Source organism: Neolamprologus multifasciatus, chromosome 15 (genome assembly GCF_963576455.1).
Source record: "Neolamprologus multifasciatus chromosome 15, fNeoMul1.2, whole genome shotgun sequence".
NCBI classification, from domain to species: domain Eukaryota; kingdom Metazoa; phylum Chordata; class Actinopteri; order Cichliformes; family Cichlidae; genus Neolamprologus; species Neolamprologus multifasciatus.
The window spans coordinates 30,823,164-30,837,231 of NC_140453.1; the positions used below are offsets into that span (position 1 = coordinate 30,823,164).

Here is a 14,068-nt window from a genome sequence, read left to right on the forward strand (position 1 = left end):
CAACTCGCAACAACAGTCGCCTCAAGGCTTTTTATATTGTAGGGTGAAGAGCCTACAATATTAGAGACAATAGAAAACCCCAACAATCAGGGGAGACTCTGAGCAAGCAATTGGCAACAATAGGAAGGAAAAACTCCCTTTTAACAGGAAGAAACCTCTAACGGGACATCATGGGAGAGCTGAAATGCTAAATGAATCATGTAATCATTAATCATGATAAAATGCAAAAGTATAAACACAAAGAGAGAGAAAAGAGGTGAGTAAAGAAGCACTCAGTAGCTCGTTGGAAGTCCCCTAGCTTCTTAAGCCTGTTGCAGTATAACTAAGGGAGGGTTCAGGGTCACCTGATGCAGTCTTAACTATATCCGTTATCAAAGAGGATCATTTTAAGTCTAATCTTGTAAGAGAGTGTTGTTTCCTAAATCCAAACTGGGAGCCCGTTTCATTATTATTTTAAAGAGAGAAAAAAGGACCTGATCTCTGAAGGCTCTGCTTACTATTCTACTTTAAAAACCTCTATGCATGTCGTCTAACCCTGCAGGAATCAATGCACAAGTCCCGGTAATTGCAACGGGTTAAGACTTCTTTTCCCCACACTGACACGTGTCTGGCCTTAACAGAAAGTAGCCCAGCCCAAGTCGACTTACTTATTTTTCCTCCTGCAAGAACACTTTAATGATAATCACTACTTAGTATATTTTTTTTAAATCCTCTTGCCCTAATCTGTAGAGATATCTACTGTACAAGATGTTGTGGGATTTGAAGCTCTCAGAGGCAGCATGAAGGGAAACTTGGACATAAGAAGGCAGCACTTAATGGAATTTGGGTCGTGGACTGGTGCAGCTGTTTGCAGCCATCGTCTGAACTGAAATCACCAAAACGGAAAGATTTCAGCAGAACTTGTGAGCCTTGAGTTTACAGAGAATTTCCATAGTGGAGTCAGCGTTACTTCATTCAGCTGTGTAAAAACTATAACTTCTCTCAGCCAAACTGATTTACTCAGGAACAAATAAAATACTAAAAAAGCCAAACAATAACATTTTGAAGTTATCTAAGTGACTTATATATATTTAACCTGAGTAGCGAAAGACGGCGGTGGGTTTGAAAACGATCTGCCGGGAGTCCGGTATTCTCACGGCTCCAGTGAGCCTAGCCCCCGGCTAGCTATCGAGCTAGTGGGTAACAGACGTCTCCGAAAACGTCGGAGCGCTTTTGAAAATATGTGGTGTCTTGATAAACTGAGCAGATATTTGAGGTTTACACAGCTACATTCTCACCTGAAAATATGTTAAATGTTTATTTTGTGACCCAGAAAGAATAATAAGAGTAATATTAAAACTAACTAGCTGCCACCATTGTTGTAAACTGAGCTGGGCCGCGCTATGAATTCTGGGACACAGCTTCTTCTTCTTCTTCGGGGTTTAACGGCAGCTGGCATCCTTGTACATGCAGTGCTGCCATCTTCTGTTTCAGTCCGTTATTACACTCTTAAATCCTACTACTTATTCCTGCGTCTTTTGTGATCTTACAAAGCTTCAAACGACGCGTCGACTATTAAAACAGTCGTCGACGATTTTGATAGTCGACGTAATCGTGACTAGTCGACTAATTGTGGCAGCTCTACTTCACATTAGCTCAAGTCCAGATCTTCTGCTTAGAAAATATCCCGTGCAGCCCTGATCCTTATCACAGTGCGTAGCTCAGCATTGCTCACTGCTTCAAGTATTTGTCATAATTTAGTCCAAATAGCTTAGTGTGCTGTAAATGGATTTCAGTATGACATAAACATTTGAGTAGACAGTTACCGACACGGTAAGCGGGGGAAGTTAAAGGTGATGAGGTCACTAAACCTGTCCAATGCAGACAGTGGCCTCAAGCTGCACCAGTTGTTGAAAACAATATTATTTTCCCAGCTTTCTTTCACGACTCAATTCTGCTCATATTTTCCTGCAGGTGGTGTTTCATGACGTCGTGGCTCTGACTCAGAAGCTCTTCCCTATTGTGGAAGCCATGCAGAAGCATTTCAGCGCTGGCTCCGGAGCCTATTACAGCGACGCCATCTTCTTTCTGTCCGTAGCTATGCATCACATCATGCCTGAAAGTAAGACGTGGAACATTTTATCCCATTTAGTCCCTTTAGTTCTTATCTTATCTGACAGCAACCGTCGCCTCAGTTATTACTCTGTTCCTTTGCTCAAGGAGAGAAATGTACATAACAGATCATGTTTCACATATAGAGCTGCAACGATATGTCAGAAAAGTCTGCGTTAGTTCTCTGGCGTACCGAGCTTTAAATAAACTCGGTCACTCACTTCTTTGATTTGCTGGTGCGCAGCTGGAAAAAAGCAGGTTGGGCAGGTATCTAACATGCACGTGGCATGCTGCAGAGGCCCTGGGGAGTGAGGAAGGAAGGATGTGCTCTGTCATTACTGTCCATACCGGTGCCTCCTGTGTGGGTGCTGACTGTGGGCAGAGATCTCTTCTGTTGTGCACTGTTGTGGATCACTTCAATGGATGTGCAGCATGGGGCATGCAGTAGAGATCAACAATAGAGAACAGCTTACATTTTTCAAATGTTTTCAACGTTTCCAGTTTAAATTTACCCTAACATGAACAAGAGGGATGAAGCTGAAGCATGTTCAGCTTGATGGTTGGTGATGGCAGTTGTTCAGGTGAAAGCTTGAAGAGATGAGCCGAGATGAGCCTTTAAGTAATTTTAAGAGATGTTGTTCATGCAACTGTCTAATTTTTAGACTGCTCAAACTTTAAAGCGAATAATTCAAATAACAACTAAAATCTCGCTGGAGATCGTGTCCTTAAAGCGCTTATCGATCGACCATGTGTTGCACGTTTGCTCTGTGTGCCCACGTGGTCACACATTTCTATTTAAAGAAGGCTTTTATCTAGAAAGGGCATAATGTGGTGGTTTTGGGACAGGTGGGGGTGAGAGTATGTGATGCACAGAGCTACAGCAGGGTTGTTTTCTAGGCACCGGTCTTTGATGTAACTGTTTCTCTCATCACTGGGCGAGATAAGCAGCAGACAAAGAAGCTTCTGATTAGTGGCACGAGTGTGAAGGATGGACGTTTTGTCAGATTTGTTGCCGTTTTCAAAAGAGAATTCATGGAGGAAATTGTCAGCACTGTTACGCTTTCCTGTACACAGCCTGAGAGAGCATATGAGAAATGCAAAATGTTTTTGAGGTCCTTATGTTCATTTTTATTAATTTAGGTACAGGTTACGCCACACTGATGCTACAGTAGAGTAGCATAACAAAGAATTCATGATTCAATTCAATTCAATTTTATTTATATAGCGCCAAATCACAACAAAAGTCGCCTCAAGGCGCTTCATAGATACAGAGAAAAACCCAACAATCATATGACCCCCTATGAGCAGCACTTTGGCGACAGTTTGAAGGAAAAACTCCCTTTTAACAGGAAGAAACCTCCAGCAGAACCAGGCTCAGGGAGGGGCGGGGCCATCTGCTGTGATTGGTTGGGGTGAGAGAAGGAAGACAGGATAAAGACATGCTGTGGAAGAGAGACAGAGGTTAATAACAGATATGATTCAATGCAGAGAGGTCTGTTAATACATAGTGAGTGAGAAAGGGGACTAGAAAGTAAAAACTCAATGCATCATGGGAATCCCCGGCAGCCTACGTCTATTGCAGCATAACTAAGGGAGGATTCAGGGTCACCTGGTCCAGCCCTAACTATATGCTTTAGCAAAAAGGAAAGTTTGAAGCCTAATCTTAAAAGTAGAGATAGTGTCTGTCTCCCGAATCCAAACTGGAAGCTGGTTCCACAGAAGAGGGGCCTGAAAACTGAAGGCTCCGCCTCCCATTCTACTTTTAAAAACTCTAGGAACAACAAGTAGGCCTGCAGAGCGAGAGCGAAGTGCTCTAATAGGGTGATATGGTACTACAAGGTCATTAAGATAAGATGGGGCCTGATTATTTAAGACCTTGTATGTGAGGAGCAGGATTTTGAATTCAATTCTGGATTTAACAGGAAGCCACTGAAGGGAAGCCAAAACAGGAGAAATCTGCTCTCTCTTTCTAGTCCCTGTCAGGACTCTTGCTGCAGCATTTTGGATTAGCTGAAGGCTTTTCAGTGAGTTTTTTGGACAACCTGAACCTGGACATCAAAACCATGTTGCATGTTCTCCTTGTAAGTGTAGCATGCAGGTCATTAAATGCCTTGAAAACAGATCTATGTATTCTCTGTCCTTTGAGAATAGGCGAGAAATAAAATTGCACAATGGAAAGCTGTTAATTAATGACAAGGTTCCTAAACACTTGTTGTGTTTAGGGGAAAGGTGTTACGTGCTTTTGCGTCCCCTCGAGAGGTGAACGTGCTGCTACTTGAGTCTCTGCTGCGACCTCGTCTTTTGTTTTCCACACAGGGTTAAAGTGACGCTGTTATTGTGCGAACCGCTTTGAAAACGTGACAAAGATGATATTTGAATCCCAGGAAGAAGCAGCGGTTTTGTTGAAAACTGCGATTTTGAGTCGCCTCTCATTTGCTTATATTTTGCTTCCAAGATGCCAGATGTAAATTTTTTTAAAGTGGTCTTGAGAGATGGTTTTCCAGTTTTTCTTTGTTTTAGGCAGCAGCCTATTGCAGGAACACATCTTTTCCTCCCCATTTCTTTAGTTGAATCTATAACAATTGAAAACGATAACACAGTTTGACAGGCTTTAACTCCCAACGAGCTCTCAGCCAAAAACCTGGCACATCTCAGCGTGTTGTACAATGTGTCCTTAAAAAATTTGAGGAAGCTGGACAAGGGGAGAATAAAAGAAGCGGCAAGCCCGAAAAACGACCTACACCAGATGAACAGTATCTGAAAGTCACGTCATTAAGAAACGGGAAAAAATCTAGCAAAGACCTGACACAGGGTCACACACATCGATGACAGTTTTTGTAGGGATAAGGTTTTGTCTGTATACCTACCTGCCAGTGAAATCACACATTTTAATGTGTGCAGGTTTTCTGATTTGTAATAATGCTGCTCAGTTTCAGTGAAGTGTTTGGTGTTTAAATGCTTACATATACACACACAGTTACTGTCCCTCCACACATACGACTCGGTTCTGCTTCTATGCTCCAGCTTTGTTTACTTTTTCCCGCCGAGGCTTCTAGACTTCTGATTGGCCAACATTTCTGCACGGTTAGGAATATAGCGCCACCTGCTGCTTTGGCATGTTCCTAGCAGCGTTTTCCTTCATTTCTGCCTTTACGTGTGGACGGGATTATTTTTTAAAACGAAAACGGAACATCTCCATTTTCAAAGATACCCGTGGACGTAGCCTCAGTTTGTGTTCAAGTAACTGACTTGAGTATCCTCAGCACGGGTTAAGGTTTGAGTTCATCAATCTAGCTAACATGTTAACCTTATTAGCATCATACTGGCAGAGAGTAACATTCAGGAATTTGTTTCAAGTCTACAGTTTTGCCGTTTGCAAGCCTAAAATACTGTCACTTAGACTTGATGAAGTTTGAATGCAGTACAGCTGCTTTCTGTTGTCCTGTTTTGCCATTTTATTTTTACTGTTTGTGACTGTAGGACCTCGTTGTTTGGAGTAAACCGTTTATATTGAATCAGGAAACGTACTTTTGGTGGCATTTTCTAGTGAATCATGGTGAAAGCAGAAAACAGCGTCAATAGACTCACATCAAGGCTATTATTACAGCTTAATGAGGTTGACCCACTTTCTTACTTTAAAAATAAATAAATATATATCGTGTTAGGTAACAGTGTCTCTGTTGTTTTGTTGCCGTGCCTGAGTTTGACCAGATCTGACCAGAGCCTCAGGCAGGCTCTAAGCCACACTAATGACATTATTCCTGCAGTAAATAAGTAAATGCAGCACCCACACACCTGGCCCAGATTGACCTCAACTCACATATTTTCCACATAACAATATTTTTTTGTTTAATTGTTTGGGGAAAAAAAGAGTTTTGTATTTTGATCACACAGGGACGGATTCTTTTCAAAAGATTATTTATGTAGAGAAAATTAAATTGAAATAAACAAACAATGTAGACGTTTCCTACTATTTCTATATGAGTGCGTTTAATTTATGTTTCATATCTTAGATATAAAGATACCGTTTAAGATGCCTTCAGTCTGCTTGGAGATTAGTACATACAAGTTTAAGAAATTAATTTATTTAATAATTAAGAGAGGTTTTCAACAAAAATTGAAACAAATCTCGTCCTCATCTCTAAATCAAACTAAGGTAATGCACATAAAAGTTTCATTGAAGTTTTGACTTATGTGTACACTGACCGCTTTCAAACTTGAAGTACCCTATTTTTGGGGCTATAAGGCGAACTTGAAATCCTGTAATTTTCTCCAAAATCGACAGTGTGCCTAATGTATGAATTCTGGTTGTGCTTACTGACCTTGAACTGATTTTATGTGGTACACAGTGTTAAAAAATCTGTCAAAAATGTTTTAGTACAACTTTGCTAAGCTATGAAGGCGCACCGCTTCATGGATTGTCGGAGGATTATGGCTACAGTAGTCAAGAGCCTCGCGGACTCATCTGGGTCCGAAACGCCCTCCTCTTCAGGTCCCAAAATCAAACGAACACTGCGGCATCACTGAGAGTTAAAAACTGTCTAAATTATTTCATCTTTAATAAAATGATCAGCGTTGCTGCTTTACCAGGTGTAACAATTAAGTTTAACATCCAGGCATCCATGAAAACAGAACTTATTAAATTTAACGGCGTTCGAAGTTAGCAGGAAGTTAGCTCGCTAGTTTCCACCTAAACATGATATAGCATGTTCTGACTGAGAGATTTCTGAAACAGTTCAAACGTACAACTCTGCTATCACTTCCAACATAAATGAAGACAGAAAACTAAACAGCAGTGACGTTTGTAGGGTTACTGAAGTTGGGCTAGCTGGTATATAATGATGTGCTACACATACATGCTAACTCTCCTTTCTGGGAGAATCCCAAATTCATTTAGTGAGGGGGGGGAGGGGGGGGTTGCACTAATAAAGTTGTGAAGTTGTAAAGTATTTTGTTTAGTATCAATTATGTCGTCAGTCATATCGTTATCGCAAATTTTTAAATGTATATCCTGATAAATATTTGTGGTCATATCGCCCTGCTCTAGATAATAATATAAGATAATAATATAAAGACGTACAGCAATGTAGGAGCTGCAACAGGGTTCTTTGTGTTATCATTACTCAAAAATGTAAAAAGATAAAAGTTGATTTTATAAACATGCAGCTCCACTTTCACCTTCAGAGGACTTTGTGTTGAGTTATTGGTCCAACATCAAACCCCCCACATTACAATGTTGTAGGAACTGAAGACCCTCTTCCTGTTACACTCACGCTCGTTAAGCCATGTTAGTACAAACAAACAGCGCTGACCACGCAGAGATTACGCTTCCTAGCCCCTCTGTGTTGCCACAGCACATTCGGGCATTGTGATGTGCAGCTTCCTTGTTTGGAGAGCACAGAAAACAGGTTGCCGCACTGCTGAGCCATCGTCTTTTCACGTCAATTGTTTTAACAGACAGAAGCACTTAAATATGTTTATGTGTGACCTAGCTGAGTTTTTCTAGTGACTTAGGCAACATTAAATAAATAAAGTCACTGTCTTTCATTGTACGACCGCATTAGTAAGACTGAGGAGCAATCACCGGACATTTAAAAACGAGAAGAAAGTATGTTCTGAAGCGTCCTGGATCTCAGAAAGTCGCCACATCTTTTCAGTCCATCGGCTTTAGATGTTGTTAACTCGACAGCCTGTAGGTGTTCATCGTTGACTTTACATCCGAAGTTGACAAAAGTTTTCATCAGTTCATAATGTTGTGAGCACAGTGCCTCATTCCTGAGCATTTCCCATCCTTTCATCACTATGCCAACCAGAATAATATAGGAAGCTGAAACAATGAACTGATGAGGGCTCGAATATCCTGGTTACTGTTATTACAGGTTCTTTCCCAGACCACAAGGTGCAGTGTTAAGCATTTACTCTGCGTGCTACGCCACTGTGTTCACGTTTCGTCATATTCCTCTCCACATTTTCTTCTCGTGCATGTTTCTCATTTCTAGGTCAGTGCGAACATTGCACAGAGAGAGGCCAAGCGAGCCAACCTCTGTCAGTGTCTGCTCTTATTTCCTCTAACTCGGTATTCCTGGAAGGGCCAGTTCTCTCACTAAATGTTGTTATCCAAGCTGAATGATGTGCTAGTGGTCAGTGAGATTTTACTCAGAAGTACATTTTCTTAGGATCATTTTTAAAATAGACAATTTATTTCCATTATCTGTTCAACTTAGTCTCTGCATTTGTCCTCTGTGTTTCCATTTCAGGTCTGACGCGCATAGTGCAGCTTGACTTGGACCTGAAGTACAGGACCAACATCAGGGACCTTTTTCAGGAGTTTCACCGGTTTCCTCCAGGAGCAGTTATAGGGATCACCAGAGAGATGCAGCCAGTGTACAGGTAAGCAGTGCAGACCTACAGAGCACCTACTAGGGAAATCTGAACCTGCCAGTTGTTGGAAGCTTCAGACTGACACCAGGCTACTGCATCTTGACATGCACGTGAATAAAAGTGAGGCTCTCTGCTTTTAACTTCGGCGCTCTTGCTTTCAAGTGTTCGCTCAATACGTCAGTATAATTTCCGGCTCAGGCTAGATCAAAGGCTAGCATCTGTCATGAGGAGAGACTCGACTGCTGGGCTTTGACTTTTGGCGAGAAAGCATCCTCACTTTGTTTTTAAATTGTGCCAAAGTAAAATTCAGGTGTCAGTCTGACAAAAAAATTGCACCCTCTTTCAATTCAAAGGTTTTATATGTCTGGATGTAATAAAGAAATTCATCTGTTCCTAGCAGGTCTAAAAATGTGATAACTACAACCTCAGATTAACAGTGGCACACAGCATATACTATATTGTGTCACTATGCATTTAACAAAGAGCATATAAGAAGGTCATAAACGGCTAAGTGCACTTGAGTCATTGAGAAGTTTTGTCAGTTTTCTGGTCTGGAGCGTTCAGGTGTGTCTTTAACACAGTGCCAGTGAGGAAAGACGTCAGCAGTGATGTTAGAGAAGCAATTGTTGCTGCTCATCAATCTGGGAAGGGTCATAAGGCCAGTTCCAAACAATTCATCCAGCGAGAATGACTATTCACAAGTGCAAAGCATTTAACACTCCTTCCCAGGAGTGGACGTGCCAGCAAATTCACCCCGAGGTGAGACCACTGCAAAAATCCCAGAGCTGCATCTCAGACTCTACAGCAGGGGTGTCAAACTCAAATACACAGTGGGCCAAAATTCAAAACTGGAACAAAGTCGCGGGCTAACGTTAATATTTATTGAAATATATTTATTCCTCCAGATATAAGAATGAATCTTTTCTTATGGACTCAAACACGTTTTGCTGAAAAAGTGAATATGGAACAAGCAAAGCTTAATACTAAACAATATATATATTAGCTGTATAATACCAGTAGGCCAGCTCTGATAGTAATTTGGTATGGCTTCGTGGCCCAAATGTAATTAGGCCCGCGGCCAAAGATTGACAACTATGGTCTACAGGCCTCATTCAACATGTTAGATGATGCTTTATGTTCATGACAGTACAAATAGAAAAAAAAAAGTGTGGCTTGTTTGGATGGGTTGCAAAAAGAAAGCTTCTTCTTGCTAAAATGGGGCGACCGTGGCTCAGGGGGTTGGGAAACGCATCTGTAACCGGAAGGTCGCCGGTTCGATAGTGGCATTGTAAAGCGTTTTGGGTGCCTTGAAAAGCGCTATATAAATCCAATCCATTATTATTATTATTATTATAAAAACAACACGGCAGCACGGCGTAGGTTTGCAAAGCTGCATCTAAATGGACCACAAGACATCTGGAATAATGTTGTTTGGACAGATGAGACTGTGAGAGGTCCCGGGTTCAAATCCCGGGCCGCACGGCTGTGACAAAAACCCAGAGATGCATAGGAATGTTCCCAACTATTTTATTTTATTTTTTTATTTCATGTTAAGTTGAACCTGGCTGAAATACTGTGTTGCGACCAAAAGAGAGCAGCGCATAAACAAATGCAGGTAAACCTCAATGAACTGAAATGGCATCGTCAAGAGGAGTGGACCAAAACTCTTCAACAACAATGTGAGACACTGATAAAGTCATACAGAAAGCAACGAGACCCCAAACTTCCTCAGTTGTCGCAGGTGGTACAGGCGCTGCCTAGCCTTTTCGGACTGGACCTGAATGTGGGCAGACCATGTCAGATCTGAGGAGATGTGGACACATATGGATACATATCCATGTCTGTTTTATATGTGTTTTGGTCACCAGTACCACTTTCGACCGATAGTGGGACATTAACATGATTTAATCCACTGGCCTGACAAAAAGTAAGGGAGAGGGAGAGAAATAGAAAGCAGAGAGAGAAGACAGGAAGCAGGAAGTTCATCTTCATCTGCTAATTCTTTTGTCAAATGAAGTATAAAGTCCCTGAAGGTGACAAGCAACCCTTGAATTGATCGGGATCGTGCATGCATACGTTTGTAAGTGGTGTAAGTGTACATACCACATATTTAATGAAATATTAATAACAGGTTGAAACGCTGTACAAATCTCAGTCGCTCTTGTTGACCCCAGATGGATTTCAGCCTTTTTGCGCCCCACATGCATGCTCACAGTTGGTGTCTCTCTCTCACAGGAACATCAGAGGTCTGGTGTCCAAACTGATTCACAGGAACCTAAACACTGTGTGTCTTTCTCAGATACAAGCACAAATGAAAAAGTTGCAATGCAGCCTTTAACAGGAAATTAAGCAGCCTTTCTGATTGTAGTTGCAGGATTTTCATGCGAAATGAAACACTGGGATTGTGAAATATCGACACGAGGCGAAATTCCTGCAGAATCTGAAATTAATTTGAATTTGATTTATGAAACTGCATCCTTTCAGGGTTTTGGAAAAAAGACATCTCTGTTATGTGTTTGACAGCTATGGAAGAAATTAACTTACTGGAGACAAACACAGTTTAAGGGGAAATGCTTTGTTTCTGTGGTAAAATGAGGCTCTCATATCTGCAGAGACTCATATTTCACCTCTGTCGTGCCAGCATCATCCTAATGCGCTTAACTTATTTGCGTCGTTTCCAAGTAGTGTTGCTAGTTTATTATTTTCATATTGTCATCTGGACTTGAAACTTGAACCTCGAGCACTTGTTGCATAACTGGTATTTATTAAGGGTGTATTGGACTAGGGCTGGGCTATAGCATACCGTTCATGGTAATACCGGTGTAATTTTGGGCAACGATAGGAAAATGAAATGTCGCGATAGAATATGGGTAAAACGCGCATGCGCAGTGCCTATGGTTACATACGCACATGGCGGCGTTGCAGAATGAGAAGAGCGAAAGTGATCGTTAAATGAAACGGATGAACGAGAATTGGTTTGTAAAAATGCTGCAACTTCAGTGGTGTGGAACTGGTTTAGCTTCCATCCGTCAGACACACAACAAAGCACTATTTTTGGTAGCGCATGCTAGCGGGCCGTCGTTATTACCGTGTTTTTTGGAAAATACGGCGCACTTAAAATCAATCCTTTGATTTTTCTGAAAATCGACAGTGCCCCTTATAATCCCGTGTGCTTTATGTTTGAATTCTGGTTGTGTTTACTGACCTCGAAACGATTTTATGTACACGGCGCTCGAAAATCTGCCAAATGTTTTAGTACGACTTTGCTAAGCTACGAAGCCGCACCGCTTGATGGATTGTCGGAGCATTACGGCTATCGTAGGCGGAGCCTCGCGGAGTGATACGTACTGTGCTTCAACATAATATTACCGTATTGTGTGTGTATAACCTCTTTTTAAGTTTTGTGGATATTATACATGGTTATGCTGAGGATATGTCGGCCAATTTCCACTGGAAATGTCTTTTGCACTAATAAAGTTGTGGAGTTGTAAAGTATTTTGTCTAGTGTCAATTATATCGTTATCGCAAATTTTCAAATGTATATCGTGATAAATATTTTTGGTCATATCGCCCTGCTCTATATTGGACTTTACCTCAGCTGAACCAATCAGACCGGCTACCCAGCTCTTTTGTTTCTAGAAGCATGTTTTGCCATTCAGCAAAGCTTGGTACTAATCTGTCATTTGTCTTTTCTCCAACTATGAAGAAAAGACAAATTCACCAACACTGAAATCTGAAAGTTAAACCCGCTGATTGACAGGCCAATGAGATACACAAGAAACAGCAGGTGAACTGAAAAGAAATAACACAGTTCATAAATAATTGTTGTCACTTCACAGCGAAGATTCAGAAAACGATTTAAAAAACAAATACAAAAAGAAGCGTTTTTCACTGGGAATAAAACAATCAGTCAAACCAGCAGGGATCCTTTTGAAAGCACCAGGATACAGAAATTCAAATGGAAGTTTTTGGAGAGTTTTTACAGTGGAAAGGGCTCCACATGTGGTAACAGGCCTTTACTACGTTAGTCAAATGGTTTAGAAGTCTGGCGGGCTGTCCCTAAACACTCTGTCCGATCTAAAATCTGGTTTGTAGTAAAGTTTATGAGATGATGTCAGAGTTACAAGCTGTGTTGTCAAACCTGCTGATAGAGGAATGTCCTAGATTGTGACTTTACACTTGCACCGATTCATAAGTCAGATTTATAACTGGCTTAAAATGAGATTCTGCAAGTGGCATAACTATGAGGTCAGAGTCAGAAGGCCAAATTATGACAACTATGGTGAAAATGTTATTTTGAGTCTCTCATGCCAGAATAATAACTGAGGATTTGGCAGGAACCACGATGAGTCACCTGTTAAGAAGTGCTCTCGTCCTGCAATTCATATTTATCTCCCGTCTCTCTGTCAGAACCAGGAGTAAACAAACTGTTCATCACTCACACTCAGAATCCAGCAACACGCCAGGTTGATTCATACAGTACAAAACTCTGAGTGCCCTCGTTAGGCAGTGGAAATGTATTAAATCCTCTTGGACATGGATCCAGCGCTTCGATGTGACGCTCCAGATTGAATCTTTCCTCCCGTCATCCTCGCCTTAAATGCTCGTTATATTTTATTAACATACAAAGGTGTTAAAATAAGCAGATGTGGTAACAGATGTCTGGTCAGGTTCTCTCAACATACTCTTATTGGCTTTCTTACTGTTGCATTTCTGAACTTTATGAATGAAAGGCTCATAGGTGCATCTATTCAAACCCTTGGATGAGTTTGAATCTCAGTGACCTCGACCTCAAGGTCAGAGTACGTTTTCTGAAACTGTTGTGAATGCAAACTTGAGAACAAACCAACATAGTAAGTGTGTCTGCTGGGAGGGTGATGGGTAGCTGCATTGCCATACTTATGAGGGGTTGCCAGTATTTAACGTACTCACTGGCGTCTGCACCCACAGAAGGGAAACTGAGCTGCTCGCTAATAAATCTTAAAAAATGGTTGCTTTTAGTGGAACATATGAAGGAGAGAAGACTTCAGTGTATGCACAGTGATAGTGACAGTGATAGGAAAACCTGACAAATGCATGGATACATTGACGAAATACTAGCTGTTGCATAGCATAATGAGCAAGCAAGCCTATAATTACTTTGTTTCAGAAAGGTACAAGCCGTGTGCTAATCACTGCTGCTGCTGCTGCTGCATATTACTATCAAACTGACCAATCACAGTTGTTGAGGTCTGTGTTTCTGCAAAGGGTAATTATATTTCTGTCAAGCTCTGTACACTGATTCAGTCATTTAGTCATTGATTTAACTGTGTGTGTGTGTGTGTGTGTGTGTGTGTGTGTGTGTGTGTGTGTGTGGGTGTGTGTGTGTGTGTGTACACAGGCAATCAAGGGCCCCGATTTTCAGGCTCTTTGTTCCTCAGCTGATTTTTTCCAGTTTTCTCTAAGATAATAAAACAAACACACCAGGTCCGTTTAGACTACTTCAATGTTTTCCACCCCGGCGCAGCATCAAAACAGGACGTCACTGTGTGTGTGTGTGTGTGTGTGTGTGTGTGTGTGTGTGTGTGTGTGTGTGTGTGTGTGTGTGTGTCGATGT

General features: G+C 41.4%; 1 protein-coding gene across 1 annotated transcript in view; it reads left to right on the top strand.

The window, feature by feature from the left end:
• The window catches only part of xxylt1 (xyloside xylosyltransferase 1), a 35,482-nt gene that overhangs the window by 10,219 nt on the left and 11,195 nt on the right, over positions 1-14,068 (top strand). The window contains exons 3-4 of the mRNA XM_085132340.1: positions 1,954-2,101; positions 8,349-8,481. Coding sequence (XP_084988466.1) covers positions 1,954-2,101; positions 8,349-8,481 — 281 coding nt within the window. The remainder of the gene's footprint in view (positions 1-1,953; positions 2,102-8,348; positions 8,482-14,068) is intronic.